The sequence below is a fragment of the Polistes dominula genome, unplaced genomic scaffold, assembly GCF_049000335.1.
Source record: "Polistes dominula isolate Pdom_NZ unplaced genomic scaffold, Pdom_raw_medaka contig_16, whole genome shotgun sequence".
NCBI lineage: Eukaryota > Metazoa > Arthropoda > Insecta > Hymenoptera > Vespidae > Polistes > Polistes dominula.
The window spans coordinates 5922116-5947140 of NW_028301040.1; the positions used below are offsets into that span (position 1 = coordinate 5922116).

General features: G+C 29.7%; 1 protein-coding gene across 1 annotated transcript in view; it reads right to left on the reverse strand.

Moving 5' to 3' along the window:
• The window catches only part of LOC107066180 (dystrophin, isoforms A/C/F/G/H), a 334345-nt gene that overhangs the window by 201400 nt on the left and 107920 nt on the right, over nt 1-25025 (reverse strand). The window contains exons 35-37 of the mRNA XM_015320544.2: nt 11041-11252; nt 9543-9697; nt 8684-8873 (exon numbers count right to left, since the gene is read on the reverse strand). Coding sequence (XP_015176030.1) covers nt 8684-8873; nt 9543-9697; nt 11041-11252 — 557 coding nt within the window. The remainder of the gene's footprint in view (nt 1-8683; nt 8874-9542; nt 9698-11040; nt 11253-25025) is intronic.

Sequence of the window (25025 nt, forward strand, 5' to 3'; positions counted from 1 at the left end):
GAGAGAGAGAGAGAGAGAGAGAAAGAAAGAAGAAATAGGTAAAGAGAAATCGCAGCTAACGTTAAATTGGGTAGTCGTTATTTACGATTGTCGATGGGATATGCTATTGTTAACGAGAATCCATCGTTCGATAAAGGTAACGTAATAAAAAAATCCACGACCAAGAGAAAATTAATAGCTGGCAAGAATGCGAACGATTTTAAGTATTTTTTCATTGGAAACTACGGTCCTCTCTCTACCATTGGCCAAACCTCTCTCTCACCCACACCCTCTCACCCATCCCTTCGATCGTTCAAATACTTTCAAAGGAGATACTTCGATAATTGATTTTCCAAAGCAATTTACAACCTACGATTAATACTAAGTTGCTTAAATCCGAAATTATGGTATGGAAGATGTAGTAAAATCAAATAATTTAATAAATCTCGTACGATCCGCGTTTATATATTTCCTTGTTTAAATATTCGATGGTATTATCGAGTTATTCAAAATATTTAACCCCATTGATTTTTGTTCAGAGAATGTTCTTTTTTATTATCCATCGATAATGTTGCAAATCTCATCTCATTTTGATTCATTTAATACAATTACAAAAAAAAAAAAAAGAAATACCAATTATATTTGACATTGTTATGAAACGTGTTTAAATCCTTAAATTTTATAAAATAATATTTAATAATATTTAAATGTTAATAAACAAAACTATCAATATAAGATAAGAATTGCACATTTCGTTTGTTATCGAAAGGAATATAAATAAACGACATATGATAAGATAGGAATCACAAAATTTACCCCTATCCACCCTAAAGATAAAATTTGTCGCCTTGAAGGAAACTGCAAAGAAAAGGAAAATTGCAAATATCGAATACTATTCGTCGATAAGCAAGGAATCCTTAGGATAGGAATAATATTGTGAAATCATCCCCTCTGCAATACCGACACAACCTAAGGGTTGGAAAATATTGTTCAGCACGCTGGTGCCACCTGAACGAACTTAGAGCGCATGCGCGTACCGTTTCGATCGAGTACATCCCACCTTTTATCGAATCGTAGCTACCACCTGAACCCACCACATCAGGGGTGGCTGACCGAACACGAATAGCTGGCATGGATTAGAGGGTAGCTTATTTATACGAACAATAAACAATAGAGAAACGAAGAAAGAAAGAAAGAAAGAAAAAAAGAAAAGAAAATTACCTGGAAACTTCAATTTTAATACTTCAATATATATATATATATATATATATATATATATATATATATATATATATATATGTATATACACTTACAAACTAAATTAAACTAAACAAAATAAAGTTTTATGATAGAGTTTCATTGCTAAAATAAAGTTTCGTTGTTTGTCTTTAATGAGGATAACAAGAAACATTTAGAAAAAAGTAAATACATATATATATAAGTATAGTCTATTCAAAAAAATTCATGCTTTAGTTGGCTTAAAGAAGAACAAAACTACATCAAACGATTTTGGATAGTTGCACGAATAGAATGAATTTACGAATTAACGAAGAAGACAGACATAGATAAAAGAAAAAAATACATAAAAAACAAATCTCAACAGTGATAACGAGAGTTAGGTAATGCATTCAATTGTAAAAAATAAAAATAAAGGGTTGATACTAAATATTTGTTATTCGTTACACCAATTATACGATTAAATCGTGTTTAATTGTTTCCACCAATTTATCAACTCTTAAAATATTAATTTCCTTGTGTCTTTAAAACAAGAAACACCTGCTACTACTACTACTACAACTACAACTATTACTACTACATGATTGAGAAATGTAATTACGAGATACACATGGAAAACTTTATATGGGAAACAATGTATGGAGAATGATCGTGGGAGGTTTTTAAAAGGGTTGGGTGGATCGGAATTTCAACTGGTACATCATAGATGGAAAAGGGAGAAACGTTAAATCGAGGGATATGATCGGATGAGCGTTTGTCCGAACGATCGATTAAGCAATGGAGGGGGGTGTATTCTCTCTCTTTCTCTCTCTTTCTCTATGTAGTTGGTCCATCCGGCATCTTTCGATTTCCCATAGGTTAAAATTCATGTCGCATAATTCATGACGCATCTCGTTCGATTCGTTAAAATTCATGGATTGTGGCGGTCCTCCATGGGATATCTCGAAAAGCACTTTCTGATGGTATGAACAATAGCTTGTTCAACCAAAAGAGTAAGAGAGAGAGAGAGAGAAAGAGAGAGCAAATCTTGAATGATATACTATATGTAAAAAAATAACAGAAAATATCTATACAGAGAGAAAAGACAAATGGTGAAACAAACAAAAATGTATTTTATAAATTGGAAGTAAGAAAACAACCATTTGTTCATTTACAGATGGAAATATAAATATATATTTTTATATGTTTTATATTATATATAATATATATATATATAATATATTAAATTATAATATTATATTTTATTATAATATTATTATATAGAGCAAACGCCAAATATTATATAATTTTATATATTTATATAATTTTTATATATTATATAATATATTAAAATATAAATTATTAAAAAAGATTAATTACTATATATATATACACGTATAACAATAATAAATATATCTCTATAGATTAAAAAAATAAAATAAATATATCTCTATAGATTAAAAAAATAAAATAAATATTTAAAATGATAGAAGTAGACCAAAATTGTTGACAAATAAAAAGAAAGAAATAAAAAAAAATTATTGTGATGAAAGAAAGAGAAAGAAAGACAGAAAGTGACAAATATAAGAAGAATGAGAGAGTGAGTGAGAGAATGAGATATAGAATGGAATATTATCGGAGTTGATTCCCTCCACGTGAGGGGTGTAACGGAGGGTGAAGGGTGTAGAAACCGGTGGGCTGGCTATTGATCGTTCGGCTGTGTTAACCGCGATGAGACCGGAAAGGGAAAGTGGTCGACTGCGTTTGCCCATTCTTCCGCGTCTCCTTGACCTTCGACTAAAGCCACCCTCTACCCTCCCCCTTTCGCGAGGTGTTAACGTTTTATCAAGGTATCAACCACCTCCCTTCACCCCAACTCTCCCATTTAACTGACGGTTATGTTAGATGAGAAATTTCATTCGTTCAAGATTTTCATCGCAATATTTTAACGATGAACATGAGAATTTGATTATCAATGTATTTTGATATATATATGTTTGTATATATTGTATTTTATTTATTTGTCTTTTGTTTTCAATACTCTTTTTTCTACACGCGGTTTCAATTTACTGCGACTAAAATAAAACGCGGTTTCGTATTCACGTTGAATATTCAAAGCAATATGTATATATATATATATATATATATATATATATATATATATATATTGATGGTAATAAAAAAAAAAATAATACGTATAGGATAAACAAAAAGGAAACAAATTTAAAATGATTGATTTGTTTGGAAATTAAAAATAATATCGTTATTCCGTTTGTCACAAAAAAATATTGATAAATAAATGAATATTTGTAATACCTTGTATCAACCCCTTTTCAAGTAACAAAAAAATAGAACGTGTACCATCATAATTAGGATTGTTTAACTTTCTAGTTTAATGATAAAAAGAAGAAAAGAATTAGAAGTAAAAGAAAAAGAAAACTTTAATGAGATAAACGTCTTCGATTCTTAAATGAAGCATGAACGAAAGAAAGAAATAAAAAGAAAAGAAAAAAAAGGTAGAACAGCAAACGTCGTGGTTGCTCGATCTTTCTCGTAATAGTAATAGTAGTAATAGTAGTAGTAGTAGTAGTAGTAATAATGCCAACATATAATACACTTTAACGTTTGCACGTTGTTCTTCAATCGTGATCGGAAACAATGCGGAAGGGTGTACGATGTGTTTGAACTCTAAAGAGAGAGAAACAGAAATGGGGGTTTAAACTACCCCTGTGATTCGATATATGAGAATAAAGAGAAAAAAAAAACAAAAAGAAAAGAAAAGAAAAGAAAAAAGAAGAACAAAAAGAAAGAAAGAAGAAAATGTGAAATTGCGTTAAAACGAATTACCCACGACAAGATTTATTTAACGAACCGAACCGAACCGGGCGTGCTCTGCTACGTTTACCATGAATATGAGAAAAGGGCTGCTCGTTGTCGTCCCTTTTCGCTGGGCCCCTCCTCCTCACCATCACCATACCATCACCCTCACATTTCCCATCCCATACCATCCGGTTATTTTACCCTCCTCCCTTTATCCCTCTTTTAACCCACCCTATCTCACTTGGACTAACCACCATATATATATACATAGCATGCATAGTGGACGAAACGAAAGTTCAGGTCACGCTAAGTACAACCCTAACCCCGAGGAGCAAGCGCTTATTCGCGCCAACGCTCGATGAAAGACCACTTTCCGTTTAAATGATTTCTAAAGGGCATCATCAACAACCTACCGATACCTTACGGACAAGAATAAGCCTAAATAAACGCTGGATTTTCCTTCACAACTAAACGACCACCGAACGTCGTTGGTATGGATATTTTACCACCACCACCACAACCTTTGACTGACCTAATTTCTATCTCTATCTACTTTCCTTCATACTTCTAACCCTTACCTTACTTACTCTCGAGGAACTTATATCTTCTCGATACTTAATCATTTATCTCGAGGCTATCTATGAAGTAGCACTTTGCGTGTCACGTACATACTAACACCCTATCTATTTTCTAATTAATAATCATAATAATCGTTGTTAATATTCCAAATATAAATATTCGTGTCATGCATATCAATGAAATAATTAAATCGTATAAATAAATATAAAAATATGATTAAATATTAAAATTCAAAAAATAATTAATTAAAAATGAACAAAAATACAGAGCAAACTTTATAACAATATGAAACAAATATTTTTTCATCTAACCCACCTTCACCCTTTCTATTGTTTAGTACATCCATTAGAAAAAGAAAATAAAGGGAACAGAAAATTTATGAGTACAGATTTTGCCTAACCATTTAAAACGTTTTCTTTTCTTTACTTTACTTTACTTTACTTTATTCTTTTTATTGTTAGCCCTTAATGTATTCGTCCATTGAGTAAAGTAAAAGAAAAAGAAAAAGAGAAAAAAAATGATATATGTATATGTATAATATGTGCACCCGTAGGGAGAATGACTAGGTACTTTGTACCAAGTGTCGGAGCGAACTCTGTTCGACACGTTCCGCGTACTTAACCCCTTCGAGGGTAATTCGAGCTCGTCGTGGAAGACCACCCTCCCTTTTTCGATCGTATTCGCGCCTTCTTTACACTCGTCTTCTTAGAAACTCTTCACCACGAACCCACCAACCTCTACTTTTACCTAACACGACTAAAACGAATCAAAATTAATACGCATTTTTAATATATTTAAAATAACAAATTACAATAAAATAATCAACAATTAAAACAATCTTATCGATTACTTTACTCAAGACTGTTTCTTCTTATGAATAAAAAAATATTTGTAAATTATAGAAAAAAAAATCTATTATATAATTAAATAATAAAATTATATAATTTATTTTTTATATAATTATTACATTTATAATATATATTATAGTATAATATATATAAAATATACTAAATAACATATAATAATATATAATAAATAATATAATAAAAGAAATAAACATATAAAATATAAATATAAATACAAAAATAAATATAAATATAATAATTATATGTATATATTTATATTAATTATAATATCGATTATATAATTAAATAGAATTTATAAATTATAGAAAAAAATCGGTTATATAATTAAATAATTAATAAATAAATTTAACTATATTTAATTTTCCAGATATTGTTTAGATCGAAAAAAAAAAATATTCCGAAATAAATTTTAAAATCACGAAGTTTAACCAATCAATCGTTAAAATTAAAATTGATTCGTGGTAATATGTTTGATTAATAAAAAAAAAAAAAATACAGGAAAAAAGAATAGTGGCAACCACTGACCAAATAGAGCCGGGAGTTCAATATCCGTTCGGTGTTTAAGCGTTGAAAAAAAATAGGTCATAGAATAGAAAAACAAAACAAAAACAAAAAAAAGGCCGATAGAAAAGGATTTTTTTTTTTCTAAAAGAAATCCAAGACTGGCGCGCATCGTTAAAACTTTATTATTATACGGAAATTGCTTTCGTTAATTTTTTATTCAGGGCTTTCCATACCTCTAAGTATTATATTCACAATCATTCTCTTTCTCTCTCTCACAAAGCATTGAGAACGCTTTATTCGATCTCTCCGAACGTTTTTTCAAGGATCACTCGATACAACTTAAGAATGACGTTTGACGTTCAACGCCAGTTGAAACGAAACGATGAAAAGCAAATGAAGAAAATTTTTTTACGAGGGTAACAAAAGAAAAAAAAGCTTCGAGGAAAAAGAGAAAGAAGAAAAGAAGACAAGAAAGAGAAGGGATGGGGTAGGTTGGGAGGGGGGGGTGGTAAAGAAGGTGGAAAAAGGTAATCTTCGTGCCTCCCCTTAACGTTTGCCCCATTTCCATTTCTATTGTCGCATGTAAATAAGCGCATAAATAAAAGTTCTGCCGCAATGAACGGAACAGAGAAAGAGAATGAAATAGATTAAAAAAAAAAAAAAAGAAGAAAAAAAATAATGAAAAAAAGGAAGAGAGCAAAAAGCAAAAAAAGAAATAATAATAAATAAGAGATTGTTCTACAGTTCTTCCATTATTTTCCTGGACTTTAATATCTTTTCTACTTCTAGAAATCTCATTTTCCTTCAAAGTCAAAAAAATACGTTCCAATGAGTTCGGCAAACAAACACACACACACACAGTGAGTGCATAAAGAAAAAAAAAGAGAAAAATAGTAATAGTTAACTCATCGTTTCTTTGAAAGACGTGTTAGATTAAATGAGTATATGTGTGTGTGTATGTATGTGTGTGTACGATCGTGATCTATAATTTTGTAGGAAGTACACGTGATTCAAACATCGACCAAAGAGAGAACCGGATTACGGTGAGCTCGATGCGACGTACGTAATGTTCCCGACGTACATGATTTATCTGTACGATTGATTTCAATTGGTCATCCGATCGTTATATCGTACACACCTAGCATTCAAATCACTATTCACGTCTTTCTATTTTACTTTTACCTACGTATTTTATTCCAACGTATTCCGTCCAATAATTACATTTTCATTTGCCAATGAAATATTGTTCCTTTTTTTTATCACCATCATTGATTTTAAATTTAAAAAGAAAAAAAAAGATAATTATTAATCTTTCTCGTTTACCGATGTCGTTTATTATTCGTCAAATTTTATTTGAATCGTTATTCGTCGTCGTTGTCATTGTCGTTGGTTGCTTTCATAAAAATGTAATTTTTTTTTTTTTACGATAATTTGCCATTGACGTTGATTGTCAATATTGAATAATTCTTACATTTCAACGTATTTTATTTTTTAAAACCAAAAAATTTATATGGAAATTTGGATCGTTAATTAAAGAACGTTTGAAAGTAATAAAAAAAAAAAAGTATTTTTATATAATACATTCGTGGAGAGGTTGTTGACAACTGAATATTCCTTTCATTCTGACAAAATCCTGATAAAAGATAACTCCGACGCAGCACGAGAAAAAACCCTGACTCAATCCTGAAAAAACCCCTCATTTCCTATTCCAGAAAATAACAAACTACAACTACAACTACCCCCTTTACATCTGTAAAATTAAATATCGTATTTAAACGAAAATACATTGAATATTTTTATTTGTGATGCTTGTTCAATTCAAAACATTCTATGGGAACGTAAAATTGATATAAAATTCAAAATGATGATTATATAAAAAGAAGGAAAAAATAAAAAAATAAAAAAAACAAACACGATTATTATCGTTAATTATTATTAATTACGATAATTATTTCGATTGATACGCGCGATAATCAACGACGACACTTCGAGCTGGTAAAAGCAAAAAAAGAAAAAAGGGAGAATTCAATGTTAAATTTTTAATTACGAAATAAAGAGAGAGCGTACGTGTGATGATGGAAAATTGATACAAATTTATTCCCTCGATTATGCTAATATAACATGGTAAACATGGTATTATAATCTAATAGAGCCACGATACGCGCGAAAACGTATCATTGATGCGGTTATTCGTTATTCGAAAGCATTCCACACACACACACACACACACACACACACACACACACACACACACACACACACACCCTGAACGTTACGAATTGGAAAATGAAGTTGATCAAGCGTAGTAGAAACGATTCGGGGAAATGGGGGTTTCGTAAACAGTGTTTCTATAGGGGTGAACACCATATCCAAGCAAGACACGATCTGAACTGATTTAATATGCTATCTTCTATTGACCATTCCTGTCTAGTCAACGGTACGCTTCAATCAATTTACTATTCTCTTCCACCCTCCCTCTTTCCATTTCTCATGTTTGTTTCCTTCTTGCATTTAATTGTAATATTACGAACCCTGGTGAAACCACGATAACTCTCAATTCGTATACGAGTAACTGTGTTGTCCTAAAAGACTCACTAATATTACTATTCACGTTTAATAAATTTATTTTCCATGATTTCGTCAGAGATAAGTAAAAGTAACTTTTGCTAAACAATGTATATTTCGTCTGTAATAAAAAAAACAAAACAAATTGTACTTACCTTGAGTTGATGTTGAGGTCTTCTGAGAGCACCCTGATCCCGTCGTCCACCAAGCCGATCAGCTTCCGCTTCCAATCCTTCCATCGAAGACTCGGCTTCGCTCAACCAAGCCAAGAACTTGTCTAAAGACCGGTCGAAGTTGTGGAGTGAGTTCATCGCTGAATGCAGTAGTTTTCCTCGATTGATGATGCTAAGCGAGAACGAAGAAAAAAACAAGCAGATTGTCGTTGAACCTTTACCAACCTGATTTCGAACCAAATATGGATTCTGATATGGGTCCAAGTACGGATGTATTATTATACCGTGCCCACAATTATATAATAATAATATATCTATTGTTTCGCGCGCGCGTGATATTTAAAAGGATTACATTTCAATATTAATTCAATTCTATGTAATATTGAAATAACAAACATTACCTAATAGTTTAATTTTGACAATTACATTGAATTAATTGCATTTCAAATAATGTGGTTTGGATTAACTAATGAACTCATTTTTTATTGTTTAATTTTGACTTTAGATTAATTTCAAAATTATGGGCACATATTATATCGCGAATTTCGTATTATTATCATTTTTTATCAATATGATTTATCTTATAAATATTGAACCAATTAATTAGCTAATTTGATCATTCAACGATTGACTTTGCAACATTTTTAATGACGATATTATACAGGGTGATAATTCTAAAAACTTGAAACACTTAAATTATAATATTATAATATTACATTTATATTTTAAAACTTATTGTGTTATATTACGTGCACCTATTTACAAATCACCCTTTAAACTAATATATAAAATGAAAAAAATATTATTACAAACTAATAATATTATATGATTTTCCTCTTACCTGGTATTTAAATTGTTATATCGTTGATTAATAGTTTCCGTCATCTTCTTAACGCGAGTAGTATCGTCCTGTTGATAAACTGCTATCAACTTTTGTGTAAGTTGATTGAAAAGCTCGATCTGATGTTTGTACTGATGCAATTCCGCGTGGAAGGTCTGAAATAAAAGGTACGAAGATTTATGTAGAAATGTAAAAGGTTGATGTCTTCTTCTTCTTCTCTCTCTCTATCTCTCTCGTCACCCTCACCTTCCATCCATCTAGTCAATCCCTTCCGTACTTGTCATCTACCTAACACTACTACTACTACCACTAGTCTTTTCTATTTCACGAAGAAATGAGAAACTTCTTCTATCTAATTCAAGCTGCGGAGATATCGAGTTAGACGAAAGTCCTTTGCTACTCGAGAGCACCGATAACTTAAGAGGGAAGTTAAATCTGCACCAGGGTAGAAGGCAAGTTTTATAAGCGTATCTCAACTCCCCCTACCCTACCCTACCCTACCCTACCCTACCCTACCTTACCCTTTCCCTTCCATTCCCTTCCCTTCCCAAATTCCACCTTCTCCAGCCCCTCCAACTCTACTACCTCCTGAAAACCCTTCAACCAAAGTTTCATCTTTTTCGTTCGATTCGCTCGATCGACTGGCATCATATCGATTTGGATGCATGCCATTTGCTATCGAACGAGTGCAGCCTGTAAGTACTTACTATGAATTTTTTCCACATGGATCGAGATTTTTATCGATCACTATTATTATAAAAAGAGACGTATAAATTATGAAAAACTTATATTAGAAAATAAATAGGAACGAACGAAACGAAGGAAACGAAAACAGATAAAACATGTATATATCTATATGATAAAATGCTTATTTATTCAAATATATATCTTAAATATTGAGATACGTAAAAATAAATTTAAAAATGAATAACGATCCTATTCGTGAGTTGACGTAAAAAAGGGTAGAGTTATATGGGATATAAGAAAAATAAGGATCCCAAATAATAATTGGAAGAAGACAAATGTAGAAAAAAAAACAATGACAAGTAGAAGATATCAACGTTTAAACAGTACATAACACAGGAGAGGGTGGAAGACCGGTGTTGATAAAAAACAAAAGAATCAATAAATTTATTATTGATATATAATGTTTTATTGTTTATTATGTATTAATGATATATAAATTAATAATTATTTACTATTATTAGAATCATTAAATTTATTTATACCAACATTGTTAAAATTTTTGTTGATTACGTTCACCATCAATATCCAAAAAATTAAAAAAAATTAAAACAAACTACGTTAACCCTTTTTACCGTTAGACCCATCATCTTTTTTCCAAACAACTGCGAGTGCGAGAAAAATAAAATGAAGAAGTAAAAGTAGTGTAGAAAGAAGGAAGGGGAATAACCGAGAAGAGAAGAAATTAAAGAGAAAGAAGAAGAAGAACAAGACGAAGGTTTCGCGATACACACATACACACACATACACATACCTTTTGTTCTCTAAGTTGAGCCTCGAGAACGTCGGCCGTATGGCCGACGGCCCGCATTCTTTCCAGTCGAGTTTCCATTCGCGCCAGCCAGACCTCCACCTCGTTTCTCTTAGCCTCGTATCGTTGACTATCACCGAGCATTGCATCCAACTGCGACTTCCTTTGCATCACCTTCGAATTCGTTTCGTCCCAGTGCTCACGCAGCTTCGTAACTAAAACCAAAAGCAAAAGAAAGTCTTATTCCACTGAAAAAGATTCTTTTCTTCTTCTTCTTCTTTTCCTTCAACTTCAACCACCTTCTTCTACTATAACAGCACCTTTCTCTCTCAAAATCCTTTTTTTATTTTTTTTAGTTACTTACACCTTCAAATTTTTTTTATAATAATGTTGCAAGAAATTACGATTATTACATCAATAATTGTAGAAATTAAATTAACTCGAAAGGATCGAATTGACGATTCTGTTTCGCTTTTAAAATTTTCAAGATAAAATGCAAACAAAAAAAAAGGTAGTTCACGTTTGTAAAATATTAGTTTACTGTTACGATAAAAATAAAAAAGAAATATCTTGTTGGGTGTGTGTGTGTAAAAAATATTGGTGAACGACTAAAGGTTTTTTTTTCTTCTTTTTTTATTTTCCACATATTTTTTCAACATTAAAATTCAAAGAACTAATCGAATATTTTTTTCCCGACAGTTTCAAACACGACGTTTCAAATCCCATTCATGAATGATTCTACGAATTTACAGTTTTCGTTACAATAATAAAACACGAAAATAAATAAACCAGAAAAAGATAAAACAGAACGAAAAAAAAATCCTTCAATTCTTAGCCAAATTAATCGGAAAAAAGTTCGTAGATAAAAAAAAAATTAAACAAAAGAAAAGAACTAATTTCAGAAGGGCTTAAAGATAAGTTCTTATTTTGAAAAAAAAAAAAAAATCAAAAGAAAAACTTGTGTTTTAATCGTTTTTTACGCTATCAAGTGGAAGAGAAAAGAAAGAAATAAAAAAAAGCAATGGACGTGCTCGTTGTTTCCAAGAGTGTAAAGGTAATACTAGGACTTTAACTCCTCCAAAGGACGAAACTAAAGCTCGCGTTGAAATTCGCGCCGAAACGGAACGAAACGGAACGGAATCAGACGCGAAACTCTGGAAGCTGTCCAAACTTGTACTGCAGTCGAGCATGCAGCTGGAAAAGCAGAACGTAAAACATTGCCAACGGTTTAAACCTTTTTCGGCAGACAAGAAAATCCTCATGCCCGTGCAAAAATATCATCTCGTTTCCTACTTTTAAAGATTAGATATCTCGATTTATTTAAATTTCATGAAAAAATAAAAAATAAAAATAAAAGAGAGAAATAAAATCATCATTGATCAAAAATAAATGAATGGCATTTAAACGAAATGATTTATAATTTATTTACGTGGTAGATTATAACGAATAATACGTGATAAGAGTATATTATGATGGTTTTATTATTATTATTATTATTATTATTATTATTATTATTATTATTATTATTATTATTATCATAGAAAAATATATATAAATTATATATAATTAATATATAATTACAAATAATAAATATACATTATTATTAATTATAATAATTACAAATAATAATAAATATAAATAATATGTAATTACAAAAAAGAGTTTACTATAATACTTATTCTCATTTGCAAATGTAACATCGACCAAAAAAATAAAAAAATATAAAAGGAAGCTTACGGTAGACCGAATTTTAATCTGAGGATCAGCATCAAAGGTATATTCATAGAAAAATGTATACTTTCTCTCCATAAAGGATCATATCGAAAAATGGATATATGAGGAAATATACTTAGGCGTTTTACCGCAAAAGCATCCATTTCATCTCTCTCTCCCTTTCTTTCTCTCTCTCTCTCTCTATTTCTCTTTTAACGTGAATATCGATTAGTTCGGTTGCTTAATGCGTTCAGGAAAGCTGCGTTTGTTGTGCAAGAGAGCAATAGATCACAAGAGCTTGATGAAATATGATTAATGTAACGGCACAATTAATCCCATTCCATACTAGAGAAACAACCTAGACGTCTATAAATTTAGTTAAAGTGTGAGTAAGATAGAGAGAGAGAGAGAGAGAGAGAGAGAGAGAAAGATAAAGAGACCACGCTCATTTCATCGTAAATCATCGGTTATAATGTGACTTTGCCGGAAGAAAACGGCCGACTATTAAAAACTGAAATGGAGCAAACGAGGAAGGCAAGTTAAAAGTTTTCATGCTAAGAAAAATATGAAACCTTTTTCGAGAGAAATGAGGGAGAGTGGGGAGAAGGAGATGAAGGTTCTTCTTTCAAGAATTCTAATAATCTGCATAGGAATTATCCGAGTATTTTAATTTCGATGTAAATCACCAATACGAACGAATTTTTCGTTGTTTTTGGCTCACGGACAAAGTAAATTACTTGAACAATATTAAATGACGTATTTCCAAGGTCTGATCGTTAACACTAATTTAATTATTTGACGTGTCAAATAAAATTTTAATTGGTTCAATCTTTTTTTTTAACAATTTTATAGTTTTACACTAAAAAAAAAATAAAAAGAAAAGCATATCGTTTTATCTTTATCATCTGGTATTATAAATTATTTTAGCTGCATTTAATAATAATAAAAAAATAAAATATATATATATATGCATATAAATAATTTACAAGACCATTTATCTCGTGTCCACTTATGATATAAATAATTCTACATAAAATGTTCGTAAATTTAATATCAAATACTTAAAATCAAGTCTTGTAATACATATATATATATATGTAAATCTGAACTGAAGTCTGAGTTTTTGACGAGGTTCACAATTCGCGTGCTGCCCAATATACTAGTGTGTGTATATGCATTTCCGCGTATGTGTGTGTCGACGGATGAATCTGATGGTGGACGTATCGTGTAAGCTCGCATAATTTTCCCTCCTTCCTTCTTACCCCCATCCTATTTCCTTTCACCCTCTTCTTTCCTGCAGGGCCCTTGATAAATGCATGACTCTCGAGATATATAGATATAGATATAGATATAGATGTGTATGTGTATGCGTATATTTTTCACTCGGTCCCAACGGACAGAGTTGTGAAGAGGGTGGTGAAAAGGTAAGGTAAGGTAAGAGGGTGAGAAACGAGGGGGTGTCGTTAAAACTCTGAACAGGAACCTTGAAAATTTGCAAGAGTCGTTACGTTCCTCGAAATGATATAACGTTTCGGAAATTTCTCATACTATAACTCAACGATTCCTTCTTGTATCTTCCAAAGGTATATATATATTATTTAGATTCCTATTATTGCTTTAAATTAATGATGAAATATTATAGCTTAGTATGAACTACGAGCTATAATAAAATAATACAAGTAATTATGATTGTAGAAATATTGAAAGAGAATTTTGGTTTTTTTCTGAACAATTAAAATACATATTTAACTTTACGTGAACTTAAGAAAAATGAATAATATAAAAATATTAATAATTATAAAGATAACAAATAAAAAAAAGCAATAATCGTTTAAGTATGTGTTTACGTGTCGCGCAAGAGTGACATAAATATCGATGAAACGTTTTTAAAGTAAAAATCCACTTTCGCATTCATGCTCGACCTTTACGTGAGAATTAACCCATATTTATGCGTTAATCTTAGTAAACGTATACTAGGAAAACTGATGCGATTACGTCGACTAATCTATCTGTGAAATGAAACTTGCATGACGTAAAAACGATCGATAATCTCTCTCACTCTCTCCCACAATAAAGCTCTCAGTTGCATGCACTTTCTATGTTCCCTTGCACACTCGCACGTAACGCATCGTTTCCCACGATAAAGGAAAAAATGACGAAAAAAAGGAAAGAAAGAAAAAAAAAAATAGAGAAGAAAACGAACGAATAAATATTCTTTGTAACATAAACCACCGATCTTTTTTTTTTTTTTTTCATTTTTTTTATTTTATCTTATACAATACCAGACGACGTTATTCATCATGTTCTTCTTCTTTTCTATGCACGGAATAGGTTTTGTTGCATATACTCGTACTTTACAATATGAGATGGTAAAATTTGAACATTTTTTTTCTTTTTCTTTTTCTTTTCCTCCACGTTGTGTATAGGAAATGAAAAATAAAAAAATTTTATTACATGGCACGATCGTTCAAAGTAAAATAACAATATTTGTTGATGAACAATTTTCTTTTCTTTTTTATTTCTAACCATCATAACTTTTCTATCCTCAAAGGATTCTCGATTTTTGTGTTAAAACTACTACTACTACTACTACTACTACTCGTTAATTCCATAGACAGATTTCGTACTTCAGAATATGACAATACAATTTGAATTTCTTCTTTGGTACAATGAAACCAACATCCAAAATTTTTATTCGTAACACCAAAAAAATTATTATATTACATTATTAGTTATAATTATAGAGAGATAACTGTAGTATATTTAAAAAATATATTATATTATATAATTAAAATTTATACTAATTTTTGACGATACATAGTACCTTAACATTATATCCAACAAAAATAAAGTATTATCTTTGTTTTTTAATTAAATTGTGTAATGTTCAATTATAACAAAATTTCTCACTATTATATAGATATGAAAAATTGCATGACAAGATACGGAAAAATTTGAAGTAAAAACAATGATATCCAAACGAAAAAAGGGGGCTTTCATTTTTCCAATAACTCATCCCACGCACAAAAGGATTTTCAATCTTCCTGTTACAACTAGCTGCAAGTGATAAGCCCTATAATACATTTCGAATTTTTCTTCTAATATGTGAAATGAAATATCATATGTTTAAAAAAAAAAAAAAATACAAAGCTAAAAAATAGATGAAAATCCTACGGTATGAGAGAATATTAAATATTGTTTAAACCATAATATTAATTCAGAATAATGAATTCTTTTGAATTAAAATCTTTCATTGGAGAATTTATTTAATCATAATTTTAATCAAGAAAAAAAAATTAAATGAAAATCATCGACATTGAAATTCATTTAAATATAATTCTGATAAATAACAAAATCAAATTTTCAACAAAATATAAATAAATGAATTAAAAAACCCTCGATATTAAATATAATTTTGACAAATAACAAAATCAAATTTTCAACAAAATTTCAAAGAAAGAATGAAAAAAATCTTTTACGATAAATTTGTTAAAAAAAAAAAAAAAAATAATTATAATAAAGCCGGTTGTGTCAAAGGATAGATATTCGATCTTTTGGTGTTAGACACTGTCTCTCATAAATTCCATAACAACATAGCGTACCTAAATTTCTCCAATCTATGTTATAGAAAGATTTAACGTTCCCAACGCAACGACGCCTACGGCGAGCAAGTTATCCAGGTCGTTTGATATTCGACGGAGGAAGGAACGGCAACAGCCTGAATTACGAATAACGACGAGCGAAGCATCCAAGAAAGAAGAAGAAGAAGAAGAAGAGAAAGAGAACCACCCCCATACACACCTATACACATATAGAGACACATACACAATCCAGTCATAGTCTAACGATAAGAAGAATTCCGAGATCGATATTCGGTCCGTTCCTTCGGCAAAGTTCGGTATATATCCACCCACACACCGTGAAATTTACCACCACCACTACTATTACACCTATCTTACCCCAATGGTGACTTTGTCCTTGTCGGAATTGTTATACTTTTTGACGTCCAGCAAAGAAGACACTACTAGCGTGCACCTAGACGACAAGGATAAAGATCCGTTCGCGTGTTTCTTCATGCTAAGAATCCTTCTTTTCTAATTTACCCCATCCCTCCTACCCCTGACTTCCCATTAAATCGAGATAGATCGTCTAGTAGATCGAAATTGGTGCTTGCTAGGCTTGCTAAGTTCCTTTTTATACCATTCTTCTTTGTTTTTTTTTTCTTTTCTTTATTTCGATTTAAACGAGCAACGAATAATAATAATAATAATAATAATAATAATAATAATAATAATAATAATAATAATAATAATAATAATAATAATAATAATAATAATAATAATAATAATAATAATAACTGCTATTACCGAGTAGAGTAACGAAATTCAACGTAACGAGAATTAAGAAGAAGAAATCGTTGGATATAAATATGGATATATAATAAAGGTATTACGACAAATGAGATTTACGAGGAACATGGATAATAATTTTTGTATTTCTTTTCTCTTTCTTTTACCTTACCCCATCATCAAATTTATTCGAACTTTAATTCCGTGCGTGACAAAACAAAATAAAAAAAGGAAAAAAAAAGAAAGAACACGAAAACAAACCAGATAATACGAATTTATATCGGTGCATGGAAAAATCTACGAAAAGAAAGGAAAAAAAAAATAAAGAAATAAAAAAAAAAACAAGAAAAACAAAGTGAAAAAAATTCGTCGACACGTACGATTAAACGATGATTCGGAATTTGTAAATTCAAAAATCGCGCGTGGTAACACAAACGTGGTTATAAACTGCGTCAAGAGAAAATCTGTACGGGTGGAGGAGTTAGGTGGGGGGTTCGGTAAAAAGGGGGTGGTGAAAGGTTTGGGGCAACGTGTACAGCTCGTTTAATTTGCATGTGAAACTGACCGTATGTCATCGCGACCACGAAAGCTCTCGTATTCGAAGCATTCGTCGAGACTAAAGTTTCTCCTCCCTGTGGACACCTCTCCTCCTCCTCCTCCTCCTCCTCCTCCTCCTCCTCCCCATCATCATCGAGAGTGTGTGTGTGTGAGAGAGAGAGAGAGAGAGAGGATAGTCTGCAGCAAATCCTCTGCTACACCGATTTGTGTTACAACCCAACCATATACACGAATTTTACTCTCTCTCTGTCTCTTTCTAGTGTGTATATGTTTCTACTACTACTACATCAAAATCGTTCCAATATTTTAAACATATTTGCATCCCTAAGGGTTCCCTGTATAATTTGTTAACGATACGTCACACATCAATCGAACATTAACATAAGAATTTATTTTCCCACGAGTCTTTGGGGTATTAATCTAAAAATGAATTTGTAAATTTTTGTTATAAATATATTTTCTCGTCGTTTAAATATTTTTCAATATTTTTCTTTTTTTTTAATTTAATTTATTACAATGCTAAATTTTTATCAATAACGTTACAATCATGATTTATTTTATTACTTTATATGATGATATACTAATAACATATTTAAAACAGAAATAACATACGTTTTATACGAATGAGTTAAGTAATATAGCAATAATTAATAAAAAAAAAATGCACTTGTCAGCATCATCCATCGTAAATCTCAAAAATTGAATAGGAAAACGTATAAGAGATTAGTATATATATATAACTATCAGCTGACATAGACTATGCCCTAAATTTCTAGATTGTGAAGGAATAGAAATCGATAGAGAATGTAAAGCTGGATAGGAGATCGAGTACGGATGAGAAAAGATTGACAGTGATAGAGAGCTACGACGCGAATGAATGGAAGCAATAAGCTAACGAGAGAGTGTATATATGTGTATATGTGTATGAATGTATTTATGTATGTGTGTGCTGTGATTAGTGATAAACGAACGAACGCAAAAAGAGAGAGAGAGAGAGAGAGAGAGAAAGAGAACATGAAAAAGAGGACTTGTTTGTGAAACGTTGAAATAAAGAACTCAAACAAGAAGAGAACAATTATTTTTCATAGATAACTATGTGGAAAGATAACTCACATAAAAGATTTTATTTTTATTTTTTTAGACCATAGAACTTGTGCAAGCATTTTTTTATACATATAAAAATTTATACAATACTTTATTACTCTCTATTCAAATATATATTAATTAAATGCATATGATAATAATACAAAATTTGCTAAGATAATCCAGATAAATGAATAATTAAATTTCTTCCTGTGATTTAAAAAATAAATAAAAAATAATACAATATATATATATATATATATATATATATATATATATATATGTGGGGTGCGAGAATGTGAGTGAGAACACTTAAGCATGAGTGGGCCAGAGAGTACTTATCGGATATAGTTAGGCAAAGGATAAACTATGTAATATAAACAGCCGAATAACGATAGAAAGAGCGTCACCCAAGGAAGTAAATTAAAGAAAAGAAACCAAGAGGCAGTCATCGTTTAGTAGCCGAGCAAAGAAGGCGTTTTACAATCACTGTATTTTTACTTCTTTATATTAAATATATTGCATATCCGTGAAGAGAGGTTTTTCTTTCTACATCAACCTATTAATAACACCGCGGAATTCTTTCCTTTTTACTCGTTAGATATCCTTTAGGAAGACTAACAGAAGAAGGGGAATCCCACATATATATATATATATATTAATTATGATCATAATTACCATTCTGTATGCATTAATATATGGTAATCCAATGGAATATCTACGCTATTAAAAATAATAAAAGTAAAAAAAAAAATAAGAGAGAAAAATAAAATAACATCGTATGGAATATTTTCCATTGGAAATTAAATAATCTGCTATTTAATGTTTAAACGTGCAACGTTTAATTTCTAATGGATATAATCCCCCCCTCCTCCGTGTTATAATTCTCTCTCTTTCTATTTTTTTCTTTTTATTGCTTGAGCTAGAATAAAAAATTAAAAGAAAAAAAATATACCAAGGAGAAATAACAGAGGAAAGAAAAATATGTGAAAATAGAATAAACGATAATGATACGGATAACAGAAATGGTAAACTTTTTTTTCTTTCTTTCTCTCTCTTTATTTCGTTTTATTCTTTTCGTTAACCTCGAGCAAAGCTAAAAATCTCTTTTCTCTCTCTCTCTCTCTCTCTCTCTCTCTCTCTCTCTTTGAAACTTTGTTAGCTGCGACTTCCTTCGAAGATTTCCACGAGACCATACAAGTGGATTACGTTCGAATACAACCGGACAAAAGTTGTTCGAAAGTTAGCCGCTTTGTTGTCCTTTTATCGCTATTGAAAGGTATGAGAGAGTATTATTCCAATATTTCTTTGACTAAACGAAAAAAAAATCCATCCTAAATCGAAGTTGAATCGATTCGATCGTACCAAATTGTTCTTTATTCTTTTTTCGGATAACCATATATCATGGAATCTGTTTATCTTCTATCTAATTCATGCAATCAATCAAAAATGATAAAATATGATAAACTTCAACAGATGTTACACACACTTTTCATCATTTTAACAGTTTCTTTCCTAAATTTCATCAATTTCAACAAATATTAAATCAATTCGTTTGATATAAGCTAATAAAATATTTCCAATCAAATATCTTGATTAGAAATAGAAATAAAAATCAAAAATAATGATATCATACAATATTGATTTGAAATCTGAAAAAAAAAATGAAATGTATTTTCAAAAATCAATTTGATATTAAACTCATATATGTATTCAATCGTTAAATCATGTAAACTAATACCTTTGATACAAATACTGTGTAAATTTTTATATTATATATACAATAATAATTTAAATTTCACGCTAGAATAAATAAATCACTCTGTAATTACAAGCTTATTAAATTATATATTAAAACATAATAATACAAATTGCGTTAATATTATATTAAATTAAAAATAAAATCCTAAATTAACAGTAACGTGGTCCATACATATTTATATATAAAACACACGCGTGTTATTTATTTTAACAAAGTAAATATTAAAAAAAAAAAAAAAAAAAAAAGAACAAATTAGAGTAAACGATTCAATTATGAAATAAAGAAAGATGATTGCGTTAAGCAATTATCGAGATATCAGAATACTGTTGTTGTTAAGTAATAGAACAACCCCCAACGTGTCTAGGAAAAGATAGAAAGTTTTAATATAATACATTAAGCCAGTTTATTGCTTCCCTAGAGTGTAATGCTTCGGAAAGGGAAGTTTCATGGAATATATGCAAAGCACGCGTTCTCTTTTTATATCCCTCCATCATGAACCGTATTCGCAACACGCTGTTACCCCTAACGACGTTCCCTTGTCTTTAGCTTTCTCTCAACGGTATCAACAAGCCGGACGTTTTCATCTTCCTCCCACCAATCCCCCTTCTTCCCCCTCTTCATCTTTTTTATCTTCTTTTTATACCACAGATGACCCTAGGAATAGACGATGGATTCTCTTCTTGGTTTCTTGTTAACTCTATCCTATAGTATTTTCTAACAATGTTTACATACTTATACACACACACGTTAATACAAACTAAAAGTTACACAGGTAATACTTTAAATAAAATTATTTTATAATAAAAAATATAATATATTATATATAATATTATAATTTTATAATAATTTTTTTCTAAATTATATTTTGTATAAATTATTTTCTAAATAAATCTCATTTATATTTTATTTTATCTAAGTTAAACAATCTATATTGAAATAATAGAATTGATAAAACAGTTTCAGTAGAATGATTAATATAATTGTTATAAATAAAAATCAAACTTGAACACATTTGAGATAGTGGTATATGCAGTTGTGTATAAGGGTGTATTGAAATATATTAAATAATTTTCTTCAATTTTATTTTCATTAAATTTCAATATTTGTGACTTTCGGCAAATAATCTCACAAATCATTGAATTTAATTAAATACTACCAATTGAATTGACACAAACGTATATACAAACCAAAATTTACAGCTAAAACTTGAAACAAAATTATTTTATATAATAAAATATTATAATATATTATAATATTATTATTTTTATAATAATTTTTTTCTAAACTATATTTTGTATAAATTATTTTCTAAATAAATCTCATTTATATTTTATTTTATCAAAGTTAAACAATCTATATTGAAATAATATAATTGATAAAACAGTTTCAGTAGGATGATTAATATAATTGTTATAAATAAAAATCAAACTTGAACACATTTGAGATAGTGGTATATGCAGTTGTGTATAAGGGTGTATTGAAATATATTAAATAATTTTCTTCAATTTTATTTTCATTGAATTTCAATATTTGTGACTTTCGGCAAATAATCTCACAAATCATTGACTTTAATTAAATACGACTAATTGAATTGAAATTATCATAAATATCCAATTAAATATTCAAACTCTTTGGATCGGTTAGTTTATGTCTCTCATAATTATTTTAAAATAATTCATTTACTTTCTTTCTACCATGATTAAAAAATACAAAAAGATGAAGAGACGTTTTCTTGCAAAAGAAAAGAAATAAAATCAATTTCTGTTCGATCTACGTATTTATCTAATCTGACGAAGAGAAAGAAATTGTATAAGAGAAAAAGAAAAAGAGAAAGAGAGGATTTGAAAAGAAATGAAGAAAAAAATAAAGAAAGAAAGAAAGAGAAGGAAAGAAAATAAAAAAGGATAGGATACTTCGGTTACGATCGAAATGGAATTTCCGATAAACTTGAAACGACTAGAAGTCATCGTTCGCTTCGTAAGATAGCCTGCTTCCATTAGCGCGACTTCTTTTTATTTCTATTTTTTTTATTTTTTTTTTTTTCCTTATACTCTTCTTCACCGATTGCTTTTTCCGCCATCACGTTTGAAGGTAAGAAAGGGACACAGAAAAAGAAACGGAAAGGAAGGGTTGAAAAAGAGAAGGCGACATCATGGCGTTTCCTGAAAGACGAGACAGGAAGAAGAAGACACCGAAAGAATCGAAAAAACCTCTACACTTTATACTACAAACCAAAGAATTACAAAAAAAAAAAAATATATAAGAATGTACAAACGTGTGTGTTTATATATACAAGGTTCATTGTGTAACTGTGTTAATAAAAAAGTATTTGATTTTCCAATTAAAAAATTAAATCAAAAATGTTGAATGAAATTTTGTTCCTAAAAAAGATATTGTTTTAAAAAGAAGAAAATTCATTTATAAATTTGACAAACAATTATTAAATATTAGTAAAGTATATGAAAATATTCAAAATACCTTAATTTATTGTTAATTAATCGAAGAAAATGTGTATCGTAATTTAAAAACACCGAGTATAATAACAACACACCTTTCTTTTCGAAGTCTGACAGTAAACTGTTTCAATGTCCTTTTATGAAAGGATTTTCGTTGAAAATTTTCTTATGTATGTAGACTGTTGTTTACATGTCTAGGACTAACTAAATAACAGATAGCGAGTATTTAGGTAACCGTATAATTTCTATATTATATATTTCTAATTTTTCATATTGAAATTATTTTATTATTACCTTCAATTCTAACAATTATAAAAAATAAAAATTATTATTTTTGAGCTTTATTATTATTAATTATTTAAGTTTTTATATATTCCTGATATATTTCTTAAATCTAAATTTATATATTTCTATACATTTTCATTACATAACAATCATATATTCATATAATTGTAAATGTATATAATAATTAAAAAATCGTGTACAATAAACCTTATTTACCTTTCTGTATAAATCGTATGAAAATTTAATAAATTAATAGAAAATAAATAAAAAATATTATTCACGAGAAACTGAGAAAAAAAGTACAAAAAAACCTTTTAAGACAATTTAATATTTATTTGAATAAATATATATGTGTGTATATGTGTGTGTAAGTAAAACGTTATATTCTCATGACGAACGCACTTAAATGCATTCACTATAGTAAAGAAGGTACATTCTACTACTACTATTACTACTTTTACAAATTATGATACGATATAACTTTAATTTTTCGCACCAACCCTCGGCGGACATCGCGTATAAATTTTCCTTTAGAAATGTTCTCTAAAGTCATAAGAGAAGACACTCGAAAAGAATTAAGAGGATGAAGAAAAATGCTAAAAATTTCCAAATTATTTTAACATAAAAGAAAAAGAAAGAAAAAGATAAGAAAAAAGGAGTAAAATTGAGAACTTAAAAAGACTACGATTCAATGTTGATTCTTTCTTGTCTACTTTAATATGATAAAAAAAAATTTATCTATCAATCTATCTTTCAATCTATCATGCATAATAATTTCACGTTGAACGTAAAAAATTTTGTACTTTTTAATATCTTTGAATGAAAGACGAATTTTTACAAGTTACTAATATGTTGATAAAAATCTTTGAAGTGTTTGAAAATCATTTCAACATCATTTTCCATATATCTCTTTGAGTTAGAATATCATACCACCTTTTCTTCTTACTTTTATACATGTTGTTACTCTCATTACTTTCAACTGCTTTCTTTTATAAAAAAAAAAAAAAAAAATAAAGAGAAATACAAAGAAAACAGAGTTTAGAGTTTAATTCTTCGTCCAATCCTTTTATATACATATATATACTTTTTTTTTCCTTACTACTCGTACACTCAGATGAGAAGCTTTTTTCACTAGCCATGCTTAAAAAAAAAAAAAAAAAAAACATTCTCCTAGTAATTTTGTTTTCTTATTTTTATTGTTTTTCTTTTCTTCAGTAAAGGCTATGAAATATTTCACTTAAGCTGATAGTTTATCTTTACTCGTTGTAGTAGTAGTAGTAGTAGTAGTAGTAGTATGTAGACGACAGGTAGGGGGTGTAGGTTTGTATTTGAAAACTTGAAAGTATCTTCTCTAAGAGTTTTCTTTTATTTTTTTATTTAGTAAAAAGGGAACATAAAAAGAAAGAAAAATTTGTAGGAGATGTATATAAATTCTATACGCTCACATATGTGTGTGTGTGTGTGTGTGTGTGTGTGTGTGTGTGTGTGTGTGTGTGTGTGTGTGTGTGTGTGTGTGTGTGTGTGTGTGTGTGTGTGTGTGTGTGTGTGTGTGTGTGTGTGTGTGTGTGTGTGTGTGTGTGTGTGTGTGTGTGTGTGTGTGTGTGTGTGTGAATGTAGCAAGCAAACAGCAGCAATGCAAAACTTTGGCAATATTATTCCGCAAAAAGATTTCATTAAACGTGCGTACACGAGCACGGAATCTCGTTAAGCGAACCGTTCCCGTTATCAGTGACGAATTGCAAGGACACGCCCATTTCTTTCATGGCATACCACAAACATTAT